The 14,057-nt window shown below is 42.4% G+C and overlaps 1 protein-coding gene across 1 annotated transcript; it reads left to right on the forward strand.

Moving 5' to 3' along the window:
- The first annotated feature begins 483 nt into the window (after positions 1-483).
- LOC123247603 (gastrula zinc finger protein XlCGF8.2DB-like) lies at positions 484-12,164 on the forward strand. The gene is made up of 4 exons (XM_044676549.1): positions 484-600; positions 5,208-5,334; positions 9,030-9,188; positions 10,721-12,164. The coding sequence occupies exons 1-4, from the start codon at positions 484-486 to the stop codon at positions 11,416-11,418; spliced, it is 1,101 nt and encodes a 366-aa protein (XP_044532484.1). The 3' UTR covers positions 11,419-12,164.
- The last annotated feature ends 1,893 nt before the right edge of the window (positions 12,165-14,057 follow it).

Here is a 14,057-nt window from a genome sequence, read left to right on the forward strand (position 1 = left end):
TTTTTCTGTCTCTGGTGTCTAGCACTGTGCATTTAGCACATAGTAAGTATTTAGTAAATTTATTTTGTTTATTTTTTTTAATGAGTTGACGGTAAGAGTTTTTAGGACAGCAATAGAACCGGACTGAAGAGAAGCCAAGAAAAGAAGGGCGGGGCCGGGAGAGGGCTAGGCAGGAGTGGGGCCGAGACACCCCGGCAGGAGGGGCGGGGCCGGGAGAAAACTGGGCGAGGAGGTGCAGGGCCCAGAGACACCCCAGCAGGAGGAGCGGAGAGGGGTTGGGTCCTGCTCAGGGGCCTTTCCCCTCCGGCCGCAGGGGGCGCTGTGAGGGTGATGGGGCTTCGAGGCGGGGAAGGGGCGGCCCCTCCCTTCGGCCGGCTGGGCGCCCATCCCGGCTGCAGCACGGGTCCCAGTGCGTGGTGCAGGCGGAGTGGACCAACCGCACCTCCGGATACTCGGCTCTAGGCCGGAAGAGACGAGGAGGCCATGCCCCAAGGGGCGCCTGCTCCGGTAAGACCGGCCACTGGCAGCCAAGGCCGAAGGCGGGGCAGGAGACCCAGGAGGGAGGCGGAGCTCTCGGGGAGGGCCTGCGGCCTGCCGGAGGTACGGCTTCCGGGCTTGGGCCCGACACCGCACCTGGGAGGAGCCGTCGAGGCCTCACCTCCTCTTCTTACAGAGATAGAAACAGAAACCGAGGCCGGGGGAGACGGAGTCTCTCCACCAACCCGAGCAGATACAGGATTTGTACTGGTCCCACACGGCGCCCTGAGGCCCGGGCGTAGGAGGACCGACGCTAGGGCCGGGCTTGCAAGGGAAGTGGGGGGCGCAGCAGCCGTCCGGGAGAGGGCGCAAAGAGGCTCTAGGGGAGGATTGCCGCCGCGCCACTACGGGTCCCAGGCTAGCGGCCACGTGGGGAGGAAGCGCTTGGCCGTAACCGCGTGAAACAAAACTAAATATTCCTTGACTGGCTGGCCCTTTTCAGCCTCAGACCTCAGGGCCGTAAAGGGCGCGGTGCCTTAAAGCCCTAGCCCACCTTTTTTTTTTTTTTGGTCCTGTCAGTAATGTTAGTTTTTTTTACTAATAAGTAAAAGCCATTTGGGGCTTTCCCTTTTTTAAATATTTAAAGTTTCGCATACTCTCACATTCCGGCCCACCTTATTTAACCCGGTGAGAAATCTGCGACCTATAGGCCACAGATGAGGACATTGAGCAGTTATTAAGTGCCTGCTCTGTGCAAGGGGTCACAGGAAGTGTAGGGAACTTGGAGTAAGCCAGTTTGGGTGTACACTGGGTGAGGTGGGGAAGCTGGATTATTCCGTGCTCTCTCCATTCTCACCTATCATCATCGGCCTGCCTTTGAAACAAGCCTTGGTGTATGGTTTCAGAAAGGCCGAAGCAGGCTGCCCAGGAGAGGAAGGTCGGGGTCCCTGAAAGTATAGAAAAAGGACCCTGTGAGCCAACGTCCTTGGGCAGTAGGAGGCGCTCATATGGGTAGCCCACACTTTGTCCAAGCATTCTCTGAGGTTAAGAAGCTGCCCAGCTGGTTCAGATTAGTGTGATTGGTGCCTTATCCATCTGGGAGTTCTGGCTTCAGGGGCACTCATCCATACCCCTAGGCAGCTTCCTCCAGCCCCCACAAAGACTCAACTTGGAGAATCCACCTCTTCAGGAAGCCTTCCTGGACACTGCTGCCTACATGGGTGGCTTTCTGCCTATTCTCTCTCTTGTCTCCTTCCTTCATAAACTGCCTTTCAAATAGATGAACTAGTATTTGCTGTTGTCTTTTTAAGTGCCAGGCACTGTACTAAGCACTGGAGTACAAAGACAATACACCCTCCACTCAAGGAACTTCTGTTCTAATGGAGAAGAAAACATGCATAAATTCCCATATATCCAAGATTCAAAGTGGATCCAATACCCAGAAACTTTAGAGAAGACATTCAAAGCTGGTATTTGGGAGAAAGGGCACAAGAGGAGAAACAAGAAAGGCCTTCGGGTGGCTACTTAAGATAAGTTTTGAAGAGAGCCAAGAATTTCAAAAGGTAGAAGTGAGGAAAGAGCATTCCAAGCAAGGAGGATAGCCAGTGGAGGCATGGAGGTGGGACATGGAGTTTCCTGTGTGAAGAACATCAAGTAGACCAGGACTCCAGAGGGCCAGGAGAGGAGTAATGTATAATAAAACTAAAATGATAGAAAGAGGACACGTTTTACATGCCAAATAATATAATATTTCATCCTTCAGGTAATAGAGAGCCACTGGAATTTTTTAAGCAATAGGAAAGGAATAAGATAACTCAACATTGTTCACGAGGATTATGAATTTCTCATGTAAATACCACCTACACCCTGAAAAATGAATTCATTACATATACAGGAAAGGAAATAGATTTACTATTGGAACGCAAAACCACATTTTAGGCTTTAATGAATCATGATTTGGGGTTTTAGGAGAAGCAGTCCAACTCGGCTGTTTGCCTTGGACTTTGGAAAGTAATCAGATCTTTTATAAAGACCTTTTCCCACCCCTTAAAAGAGAATAAACTGACTCCCGCAGCTTTTGTGCTTGGAAATTTTTAATCCACTTTATAAATCTCCAGATTCTCTTCATCAGAATGACAAAGTGACGCCATTTTTCATACTGAATTTACTCCGATTTAATTATTCCCTTTCCAAAATATTTGTATTTGTATCCATTTTTCTTGCCGTATGAGTCAGCTTTTCAAAATACTTGAATTATGTCCAGCTCCCTAATGGACCTTCCTCTCTGTCTTACTGTCTCCTAGAAAATTTTAAATGCCTGTTCTTTTTATTTGCCACTGGCATATTAGAAAGATTTGATTGATACAGCATGAGGGAAGAGGACTGTTCTGTTCATCTGACTTACCACAGAAAACTTGATGGCTAATTAGATATTCAAGGAATGAGGAGTGAAAAAGCAGGGATCACTAACATTTCAGACTTGGGTTTTCTGGAAGAATGGCTTATGCCAGAAATATTATGAGGAAGAGTAAGTTTAAGAGAGAAGTAACAAATTCTGTTTTGGACATGATTGTTTAAGATAGTATCCACGTAGAGATCTCCTGCAAGCAGATGAAGTAGAACCAGAATTCAGGAGCAAAGGAGAGTGGTATATGTAGATTGGGAAATTATCTGTATGGAAAAGATAATTGACATGCAAACTGATAAGATCTGCAAGAGAATGTAGAAAGTGAAATACCCAAGCTAAGACCTAGAATACTCTCATTAAGGGGCAGAACTTGGATAATGATCCTTCAAAGAAGACTGAGAAGTAGTTGGACAAATTAGAGAATGACTGGAAGAGCACAATCTCAGTGCAGTTCCCCAAAGAGAGAATACCTAGGAGGAGAGGGTTGTCATCAGGGTCAGTGTTCTAACATGGAAAATAAGCCAAGAAGGATGGGGGCCAAGAAAAGAGAACAGGATCAGTCAAGTGCTAAGGTTGAGAAATGAGTAGAAATTAAAGGAGTAAAGGCAGTGAATACAGATAGCTTCTTCACAGTTTGGCTGAAAAAGATAAGAGGAATAGAAGACTAGTTTGAGGATGTGGTATAGTCAAGTGAAGGTTCTTTTTTAAACTTGAGTGAGATTTAAACATTTATAGGCAACTGGGGAGGAACCAGGAAATAAGAGACCAAAACTAAGAAAGAATGAGGAATGATTAAAGGAATAAACTTCCAAAGAACACAATTTGCTTGGCACCTCTTCTAAGACTAGAACAAAGGAGGAGAGAATGGGTGTGATAGAGATTTTAGAATGTAAAATGAGGTTGGGATAGATGGTCTCGGTGTTTTTTGTAAGGCATAAGCCAGAGTCTTATGTTGATGTGGTCTGGTGTGGATGGGTTGGCTGGGGACCAGATGGCAAGAGGATTAGTATTTGGCCACTGGGCCTGGTTTGGGCTTGATGGAAAGGAACAGGATGAGATATCAGAGTAGGATTTTTAAATTTGAGACCCAAAAGGAACTTAAAGATTGTATGGTACAACTGCCTCATTTTATAGAAGGGGAAACAGGTTGGTGACTTCCCAAGGCTCTCAAGCTATACCTAGGAAATTTTTTTCTCCATTGGATAACAGGTGTTAGATTGTTGTTTTTTTAAACCCTTAACGTCTGTGTATTGGTTTCTAGGTGGAAGAGTGGTAAGGGTGGGCAATGGGGGTCAAGTGACTTGCCCAGGGTCACACAGCTGGGAAGTGTCTGAGGCCGGATTTGAACCTAGGACCTCCTGTCTCTAGGTCTGACTCAATCCACTGAGCTACCCAGCTGTCCCCTGTTAGATTGTTTCACAATGTAAATCACTTTATTTAATCATCTGCCACCAGCATTATTATAACATTTGGGAAAAGAGTCCTTGTTATCTTGGAAGATGTAGTTATACCCAACCCTTTTTGTGGGCTGCAGATAAAGTCACCTTTAACATGACAAAAATGCATCTTGTAGGAATCCATTTATAACATCCACTGTGTGCGAAAGTAATGAAATTGAAAGCAGATTTCTGAACTGATGCAGAGTGAAGTAAGCAGAATCATGAAAACAATATATACAGTGACAAATTAAGAAAGAATGAAAAAAACCTAACTGATGTGTAATTAATATGACCTCAAAGAAGAACAGGAGAAATCTTCTCCACACCCCTCTTTTCAGGAGTAAAGAACTATGGATGTCATGTGCTTAGATATCATTGCCATCTTCCTGCTACACTGCCCTCTTGCCTTGGACCCAATACCCCAGTTTCCATCCTGGAGTCCTCAACTCTTGATTAGAATTGTATCAATCATTTACCCTCTGACTTACCATATCTGTGATTTCTCCTACCAAAACACTTCACCCTGACCACCAATCCCCTTTATCTTCCCCTGGGAGAAAATAAGTTCCTTTTTATATTTTTATCCCCAGTGCTTAGCACAAAGTCCAGCATACTGTTCTTTTTTAAATTTGTTTGATATTAATATTACGTTTTTAATAAATGAATGCTTTAAAATTTTTTTTCCTGTTGGTTTCGCTTAGCTGCTTTTTTCCCCCTTTTTATTCTTTTTTACAAGGGATGGTTCACTGAATTGGGGAAAGAAGGGCTATATTCAGAAATGAAAGCAACAGAAAAAAAGACATAAAAATATTAAAAGGAAATTTAAGAAAGGAAAAGCTGTTATTTTAATTAGTGGTGAATGTGTTTCATGCTTGTGGTTCCAGGTGCCTATGACATTTGATGATGTGACTTTGTATTTCACGGAACAAGAGTGGAGGACCTTGGAGGAGTGGCAGAAAGAGCTTTACAAGAATGTAGTGAAGAATAATTATGAGACCTTAGTCTCATTGGGTAAGATGTTTTCATGAGGAATTTGGGGGTTGTTTTGTAATTCAAAGATATTTTTCCCAATTGCATGTAATAATAATTTTCAACATGTTTTCCAAAATGATAAGATCCAAATCACCTCCCTTCCTCTCTTCCCTCCCCCACTTTGAAGACAATAAACAATTTGATCTGGGCCATATGTATATTATCATACAAAACACATTTCCATATTGATCACTGTCAAAAGAGTACACTCATACAAAACCAAAATGTGATTGTTTTATAGAAATAAATACTAGAAGAGACCTCAAAATGTGATCTAGCTTGACTACTTGGAACTTTATCTGTTTATTAAATTTATCAAGGTAGTAGATACTGGGAATACAAAGACAAAAATAGAACTGTAACATACAACTGTCAATGATATTTTTTTAAACCCTTATCTTATGCCCTTAGAATTGATACTAAGAATTAGTTCCAAAGCAGAAAAGTGGTAAGGTCTAGGCAACTGGGGTTAAATGATTTGCCTATGGTCACATAGTTAGGAAATGTCTGAGACCAGATTTGAATCCAGGGTCCTCTGCTTCCAGACAGGCTCTCTTATCTACTGAGCCACCTATGATGCCATAGCTGCCATCAGTAATGAAGAAGATCACTTAGAAATAGAGATGTTGGATACTGTGCATGCTTAGGGTGCCATGCTGGTCTAACGTGTTACCACGCCACCTCCATCCTATCAAGTGAAATATCCCCCCCACAGCATTTTTCTATGTTTTTGGTGGTGCCTGTGTCTTTTGCTTGGCTAATGTCACCCCCAAAAATAGAATCAGGCTAATCTTAATTACCTCATTTCTTTCACTTGGAGTCATCATCTTCATTTTAGTTCTATAAATATCTCATGAATAACAGCAAGAACAAATGACAGCTTAAGTTTTTCATCCTGAAGTGCATCACCTCATTCTTTTCTTTTAACAGTTTTGTATCTCTGAATTTTGCATAGGCCTCCTACTTTATCCTGTATGGGAACATTAACCTTATATGACTGGCAACTACACTCCTACTGGATGAAGAGTACTATATTAGGTTTTGTGGTAAATTCATAGAAATTTATTATGAAAATATATGTATGTATGTCTATATGTATATAGATTTCTTTGGGGGCAGGGCAAGACTTGAATCCAGGTCTTTCTACCTCCCCAAGGCCAACTCTATCAGCTATCAAGAGTTATCAAACATATTGCCCCTAGGGAACCAGATGATTAAAATGTAAATGTGAGACAGGCAAGTTGCTCAGTAGATAGAGTGCCAGACTTGGAGACAGGAGTTCCTGGATTCTCAAATCTGGCCTCAGATATGTCTTAGCTGTGTGACCCTAGGCAAGTCACTTAACCTCCACTGCCTAGCCCTTACAGATCTTTTGCCTTGAAACTGATACTTAGTATTGATCCTAAAAGACAGAAGGTTAGGGTTTTTTTTAATGTAAATGGAAAATGTTTAACAAAATAAAAATGCAATACAACATAAATAATGTTAATTTATGGTTTTCTAAGTCAATATTCTGCAAGCTAGGATCCATTTTTGTTTTGAGTTTTGACTTCTCTGCTCTAGGCCACTCTGCTTTTCTTACATATCAGTTTAAAAATAGAACCACCTAATTCTCCAGGAACTATTAGTCTCTTTGAAGAGACCTAAAACATCAGCAAATAGCATAGCATACATAGTAAAGGAGCTGAGATTTTGTGAGGATGGAGAATGTATGGCTTGAGAATTTTCCACACATGTCTATGATTTAGCACAGTGATTCCCAAAGTGGGCACCACCGCCCCTTGGTGGGTGCTGCAGCGATCCAGGGGGGCGGTGATGGCCACAGGTGCATTTATCTTTCCTATTAATTGCTATTAAAATTTTAAAAAAATTAATTTCCAGGGGGCTAAGTAATATTTTTTTCTGGAAAGGGGGCTGTAGACCAAAAAAGTTTGGGAACCACTGATTTAGCAGATAAAACTTTAGAGAATTGCCCAGGATCCCCCAGCCGGTATCACTTACATCTCCTCCTTTTTACCTTCTGGTACCTGAACTTCCAGTCTGGGAGAGGTTCCTGAAGCTTGGGGAAAGTTAGTTTGCCCAGATAGTGTCACGGACAGGTTCTGACCCTTGGACTTCCCTACACCCTGTTCAACACTGTCTATTCTGCCACACTTTCTTCTAAATTACAATACAAGATAAATTCTACAGTGCAAGAGTTGCCAAGAGGTAAAGCAAATGCTATCAGTTGTAAGTGCTACAGTATCCAGAAGAAGAGAAAACCACTGTGGGATAAAATAGGTTGGAAATGCCTCTTAGAACAATCGAGGAATTTTCAAAAGAAAAGTTTGCTTACCCGAGTCTACAAAGTGTCCAAAGAGAATGTGAAATGAGTAGTGGCTGATGGTTTTAGGCTTTGACCCTCCTGGGAACAGTTGGAGCAGTGGTTCAATAGTAAGCTAGGTTTGAAGGAATGAAAATGAAAACTTGGACCATAGCCCACTCTGCCCACCAGCCTGCTCCTGTGCAGCAGCAAGCACCCTGCTGCATTTGCAACATAAGCAAGGGTGGCTATGTGGGACTTGAAGACAGCTGGTTGTAGTGTAAACCTACAGTTTAATATTCAAAGCTCTTTACAAATTGGCCCTTCCAACCTTCTTGTGCTTTACCTGATCTTATGTACTTTGTGGTCCACTGACAGGCCTCCTGGTTCTCCCTTGAACAAGACACTCCATCTCCTGACTCTAGGCATTTTTACTACCTGGCTCCCGTGCCAGGAAAGCTTTTTCCTCATCTCTGCCTCCTGGCTTTCTCCAAGTCTCAGCTAAAAATCCCACCTTTTAAGAGAAACTTTTCTTGACCTCCCTTCATACTAGTACCTTAAAGGCCTTCACTTGATTCTCTCCGACTTACTCTGTGTAGATTTTGTTTGTACAGAGTTGTTTGGATGTTGTCTTCCCATGTTAGACAGGGAGCTCCTTGAGGGCAGGGTCTGGCTTTTGCCTTTCTTTGTATCTTTAGTGCCTGGCACTAGTAGGAATCTATTTATTGACTGACTGATAAGTGCAGGAACTTGGGTAAGTAGACCTTCATTACAAGTCACATTCCCTATACTTAATATGACCACAAGCAAGTATTTTTATCTCTTTGCATTCTATTTCTTTATGATATTTAATATGGATACAATGACATTTGATCTAGGAACCTCATGGTTTGTGTAGACCTTAAAGCACTATATAAATGTAACTTATTGATGTGGAGTAGCCTTAAACAAGATAGACAGTCCATCTACTTGAGCCAGGTGATAATGAAAACATCACCAAGAACACTAAAGAATATTTCACCTAGAACCACTTGTTTTCAAGTCAGTCAGTAATTCAAAGATTGATTTTTATGGCCATCTGACACATCTTGAGTCACTTCAAATGGCTATTCAGGAACTCCCAAAACAAAAATAATAATTTAATCACTATATACAATGCTATACTTTTAAGAGAGACAAAGAAATTAACTCATGAACAGCTTAGAGCAAGATAGGCTAGACATCACTCTAGGAACTCAGTGATGGGATATGAATAGTCATGTTCTGTTTTATAACACCTGAAAGCTTCTGTTTTTTATGTGTCCCCAAAACTTGTTCTTCTAGTGACCTAAAGAAAAATCAACTTAATTGCTATTTTGTAACCTTCATCCAGGGTATGCCATTCCCAAACCAGACTTGATAACCCAGATTGAAGGAGGGGAAGAGCCATTCATCAGAGATCAGGGACCTTTGAAGACACTAAAATTGGCCATTGGTTCTAGTGTTGGTGGGCATCTTGGCTTGAAGAACACACAGGGGCAGCTGTTTTCTGGTGAGTGAGAAAAGGTGAAAGGGGTAAAACTGAGGATATGTTCAGATCCTCTTCCTTTGGGACTTAAATCTTCCTTTTATGTTGAGCTGAGCTGGGGTTTGATTTCAGGGCAGGACTGGGCTTCAAGAGAGCAGAGAAGGAGTTGAACTGTCCAGAGCTCCAGACATTAAACAACTTCACTATTACATGTGTAACAGTGACAAGCTCTGTCCTGATTTTCTTGTTTCAGAAAACTGAAATTCCAGCTTCCTCCCCCCAAAAAAACTGTCATGAGTTGGGAAGCAAATTTGTAATATAATAGAAAATGTTTTGTTTCATTTTTGGCTGTTGCCTTTCATTTGCCAGGAAGTAAACCACTAAAATAGAAAACTTTGCTCCTGGGTAAGGAAGCATTGAGTTCCTAATTAACTCTATAAGTGAAGAAGGAAAAGACATATAGTTCTTTTCAATTGGAGAATTTCCACCCACTGCATTTAGTTGGCTAAAATAAATTACCTATAATAAAAAAGTGGGGAGGGGTCCTGTGATATGACTGAGATGATTATTTCTCATGAGACAAAGTACTTAAGTATCTAGTTTCCTTTCCTGAAGGAACTCCACCTCTGTGAATTGCCACAGTGTTGTGCTAGAAACATTGGTTCCAGATCAATAAGAATTTGATGAAAAAACATTCTTAACAGACTCAGGAGCACAATTAATTTGTCAGCTTTCAATCTGCAAAGGAAGGAGAATGCAAGAAGGCAGTTTTTCCTAACCCCTTTTTGTTCAAGATTTCTAGAGAAGCAACATGGTATTATGGAGAGAATGTGCTGCACTCAAGATAACCTGAGTTATACTCCCATTGACCACAATTCATTAAATCTCTCTGAGCCATAATTTCCTCATCTGTGAAATGGGGATGATAATGCTTGTACCACATATAAATCATTAACTCACAGAACTGCTGTACAAATTGCAGAAGATCATATATATAAGGCACTGGAGCCTCACCATTCTTCCAGAGTCAGACCTTCCTGGAAACTTTCCTTGGACATTGTAGTAGAATTTTTGAAATTAACACTTCCTCTGAGCATCCCTCTTTGACCTCCACAAGTCACATGAGAGACTGGGAAAAATGTAGTCACCATATACATATATGTGTGTGTGTGTGTGTATATATATTCCAGCCTTTCAGAGTATTTTAATTCATATCAATGGCTACCTTCAGGGGAGGAAATTGGGGACTCACAGTTAGGGCTTGATGTTACCAGATGTGGGGTTTCAAATCCTTGACTTTCTCACATGTATTGAAAGGGAGGGAGTAGTAAATAGGGTCCTAGCAATCTGTTTGTTCTTGATTGTGATAATGAAATGAAAAAAAGAATTTAGGAGCAAAGCAAGAGCATCTCTTGCAATGAAATTTAGATTTTTCTGACAACTTGGCATCTAACTTTGGTAAAGACATAGAGAAGTCATTGCTTCAAAAAATATTAAGGGCTTCCATGTTGTTGCCAGGAATATTGATGGGATTTTTTGTTTGTTTTTAATTCCAGGGAATTCTAAATCTTCAAAAGAGCAGGAAAACCTTCAAAATCAGAACTCATCTTGGCTCTTGCCATTCCGTTGTAGTGAGTGTAACAAGGGCTTCACCCACAAGTCTCAGCTAGCCAATCACATTAGGGTACACAGAGAGAAAAAGCCTTTCTTCTGCACTGAGTGCAACAAGAACTATGGCCGAAAGGACCGACTGCTCAGGCACCAGCGCCTGCACACTGGAGAGAGACCTTTCCAGTGCCCAGAGTGTGATAAGAGCTTCCACCAGAAGGGGCATCTTCTCAGGCATCTGCCTATACACACTGGGGAAAGGCCCTTTCAGTGTCCAGAGTGTGACAAAAGCTTCCGAGTGAAAGCTGACATGAAGGCCCATCAGCGCCGACACAGTGGGGAAAAGCCATTCTCCTGCAGTGAGTGTGGTAAGGGCTTCACAAAGCATTGTCATCTCACTGAGCACATCAGATTGCACACTGGGGAGAGGCCCTTCCAGTGCCCAGAGTGTGACAAGAGCTTTCGCCTGAAAGCAGACATGAAGGGTCATCTTCGAATACATAGCAAGGCCAGATCATTCTGCTGTAGTGAGTGTGAGAAAACATTCCCCAAGCAGTCTAAGCTCACAGCTCACATTAAGGTACACACAAAGAAACAGCACTACAAGGGTTTGCTGTATGGACTGATGGATCTTGATTGGAGTTAAAACCCCTAGCAGACAAGGGGTGGATATCAAATATACACTCCAAGAAGAGTTACAGTGGGAAAGGACTTCAGATATCATCTAACTCTACAACATCCATGACCAAAGGTCTTTAAACACAGGGACACCTCCAGTAATAGGAAACTTGCTACCTCATGAGGCAGGCCATATTCCATTCTGGGATAGCTGTGATTGTTGCAGAGTTCTTAGATTGCACTAGAATCAGGGTCCGAGCCAGGTAGAAGGGAAGTTCCTTTTCCATAAGGTAGTTCTTCAGCTATTCAGGAACTTTGGCCAGTAAAGTTGGTGATCACACTGAGTGATGCTGGTTTTTGTTCAAAAATAAGATAAAACTGAGAATGAGCCTTGTGTTTTCATGTACCTCATGAACTGGCTCTGAAGAGGTTATCACTTCTTCAGATGTCATAATACTCCACTATTGGCAAATCCCTTCTTTGTACTCCCTAAAAACCAAAGAAATTCTACCAGAAAACTTGAGAGAGAACCAAGAATATAGACTAGTCTGCCAGGGAACATAGTCTTCCTTCTGCCCATCTCAAACCTGAACAGAGAAGGCACTTAGGCACTTCACAGCCTTTTAAAATGTCTTAAATGAATACAGTTGCATTTTAGGCCTTGTTTGGTGAAGTTGGTTTTGTTTTGGGAGGGGAGGTGTTTGCTTTTTTGCTGTAGTTTATTAATGCCACAATAATAAAAAACATCTCTGAGTCTGAGGTGATTAGCTTGTATGAAGAGTCAGTGAGTGCTCTGTGTTAGCTACACAAAATCCCCTCAACTTGAGAGAAGCCCTCTGTTCCACTGAGTGAGGGAACAGTGAGCTTGGGAATTAGTTCCTGCTCTCTTAGCCTGAGTAAGATTTCCTTAAGCACATTTGAAAACAAATAATCACAAACAAATAGAACCAAATTCCCCTCAGCCATGACTGATCATAAAGGGTCCAGAGGATGCCTGATAAGATGGTGGATTGAACTGGGTGAATTTGTCTGGGAAGGCTTTATGGAGTACCTTGAGCTGTACTGAAGAAGAAGATAGACATTTCAGGAAGAAAAATGGGTTGGGGAAGTTCACTAAGGCCAAATGTATATGGCTGGAGAAAGATGATGAAAATGACTGTGAGGTTAGTGTTGAGGAAATTCAGTGTCTGTAGTGGGGGAGGAGAGATTGTCCCTGGAATTTCAGACTAAGGAACATGAAGCCAAAAGAAAAAAGCACTACATTTGAAGTTTGTGAGACTTGAGTTTGAATCACCTAGCTTTGTGACCAAAGGAAAGGCATTTAACCTCTGACCTTCAGTTTCCTCATCTGTTATGCAAATAACACCTCTGGATCTACCTCAGAAGTTTGTGGTCAGGATCAATCAAACAAACTGAAAATTTAATGGTTCAATCATTCATAATCTATTCTACTCTCACTCATTGTGGGCCAGATCCTCCAATGCACTTAACTGCACAGCACAGGCTTAAAATAATGGGTGTCCACTGACTCTGTCTCTGCCTTATATCTCCTCCTAATCTAGCCTGCATGATAATTTTTTCTCAAGCACCATTCTATCACAACATTCCCCTCTTCTGGTTACTTCAGTGATTCCTGGTTGACCCTCAGGACAGTCCCTTTGACTTCTTGAGTCTCTTTTAACAATCCCCAGCTGTGGGTCACTTTCACTGCCCATTCTGTCCCCTTCTGCCTCTGGGAGAATGAATGTTTCTGGAAAAATCTGAAATGCTGAACAAATTCATGGTATCTTACTCCAATTGTATTGTAATTGCTGTTCAGCTCAACTCATGTGGCTCCCTATTGTATTCCTCATAACAGTTGTTCCAGATCCTCCTCAAGCCCCTGGATAGATTAAGCCGCAAATACTGAATGCCCATCCTTGTACCAGACTGCTTGGCAGTGGGGAGACAAAAACATGGGACAGTCCCTACTCTTAGAGTTTTACATATCACTAAGAGACTGCAACACTTGTCGAAAAATGGCCCGGGAAGGACGCACTGGTTGGGCAGAGAGCAAGATGATCACGTCGGGATAGCTGGCAAAGGGGGATGAAACACCATGCAAGAGAAGGCAGCTGAAGTTTTGTTTTTTGTTTTTGTTTTTTTTTTTAAGGAGCTCCCCCACATCCTTACCTGCAGGCTTCAAACTAACTCTCCCCTTAAAATACCTGTCCATCTCTGTTTCTTTATGTCTAGCCCGCGATCTGTAGGATCCACAACAGCCTCCTTCTTCCTTCCCCTCACGATCCAGTTTCTCGAAGGGTTCACCCTCACTGACTACCCACTCACTTCTAGCAGCAGTCTGACTCCTAGCCTTCTATTCCCACCTCTCTCCCACGACTCAAAGTACAGTATTTTCTCCTAGGTCCGGGCACAGGCATATTTAGGGACTTGGCGTCGGCTGCGTAAGGCTAAATCCGGTTACAAGCAGACGTGAGGAGCCCTACCGGAATTCATAGGAACTTGGCGGTGCCCCAACAGAGCAAAGGCACAGCCTTCGCTAATGGAATGGGGAGCCAAGAAGCACCAGGGTCCTAAATAAAAAAATCAGAAGGGGGCATTAAGGAAAGGGGAAAAAAAGGGAAAGGAAGCAAATTTGTAGGTACTGGGCTAGGGCCAGTTGTGGCA

Source organism: Gracilinanus agilis, chromosome 1 (genome assembly GCF_016433145.1).
Source record: "Gracilinanus agilis isolate LMUSP501 chromosome 1, AgileGrace, whole genome shotgun sequence".
NCBI classification, from domain to species: domain Eukaryota; kingdom Metazoa; phylum Chordata; class Mammalia; order Didelphimorphia; family Didelphidae; genus Gracilinanus; species Gracilinanus agilis.

Coding starts and splice junctions, on each gene's coding strand:
- LOC123247603 (XM_044676549.1), top strand. CDS start 484: ATGCCCCAAGGGGCGCCTGCTCCGGTAAGACCGGCCACTGGCAGCCAA. Junction 601..5,207: donor GGGCCTGCGGCCTGCCGGAG/GTACGGCTTCCG, acceptor TTGTGGTTCCAG/GTGCCTATGACATTTGATGA. Junction 5,335..9,029: donor TGAGACCTTAGTCTCATTGG/GTAAGATGTTTT, acceptor ACCTTCATCCAG/GGTATGCCATTCCCAAACCA.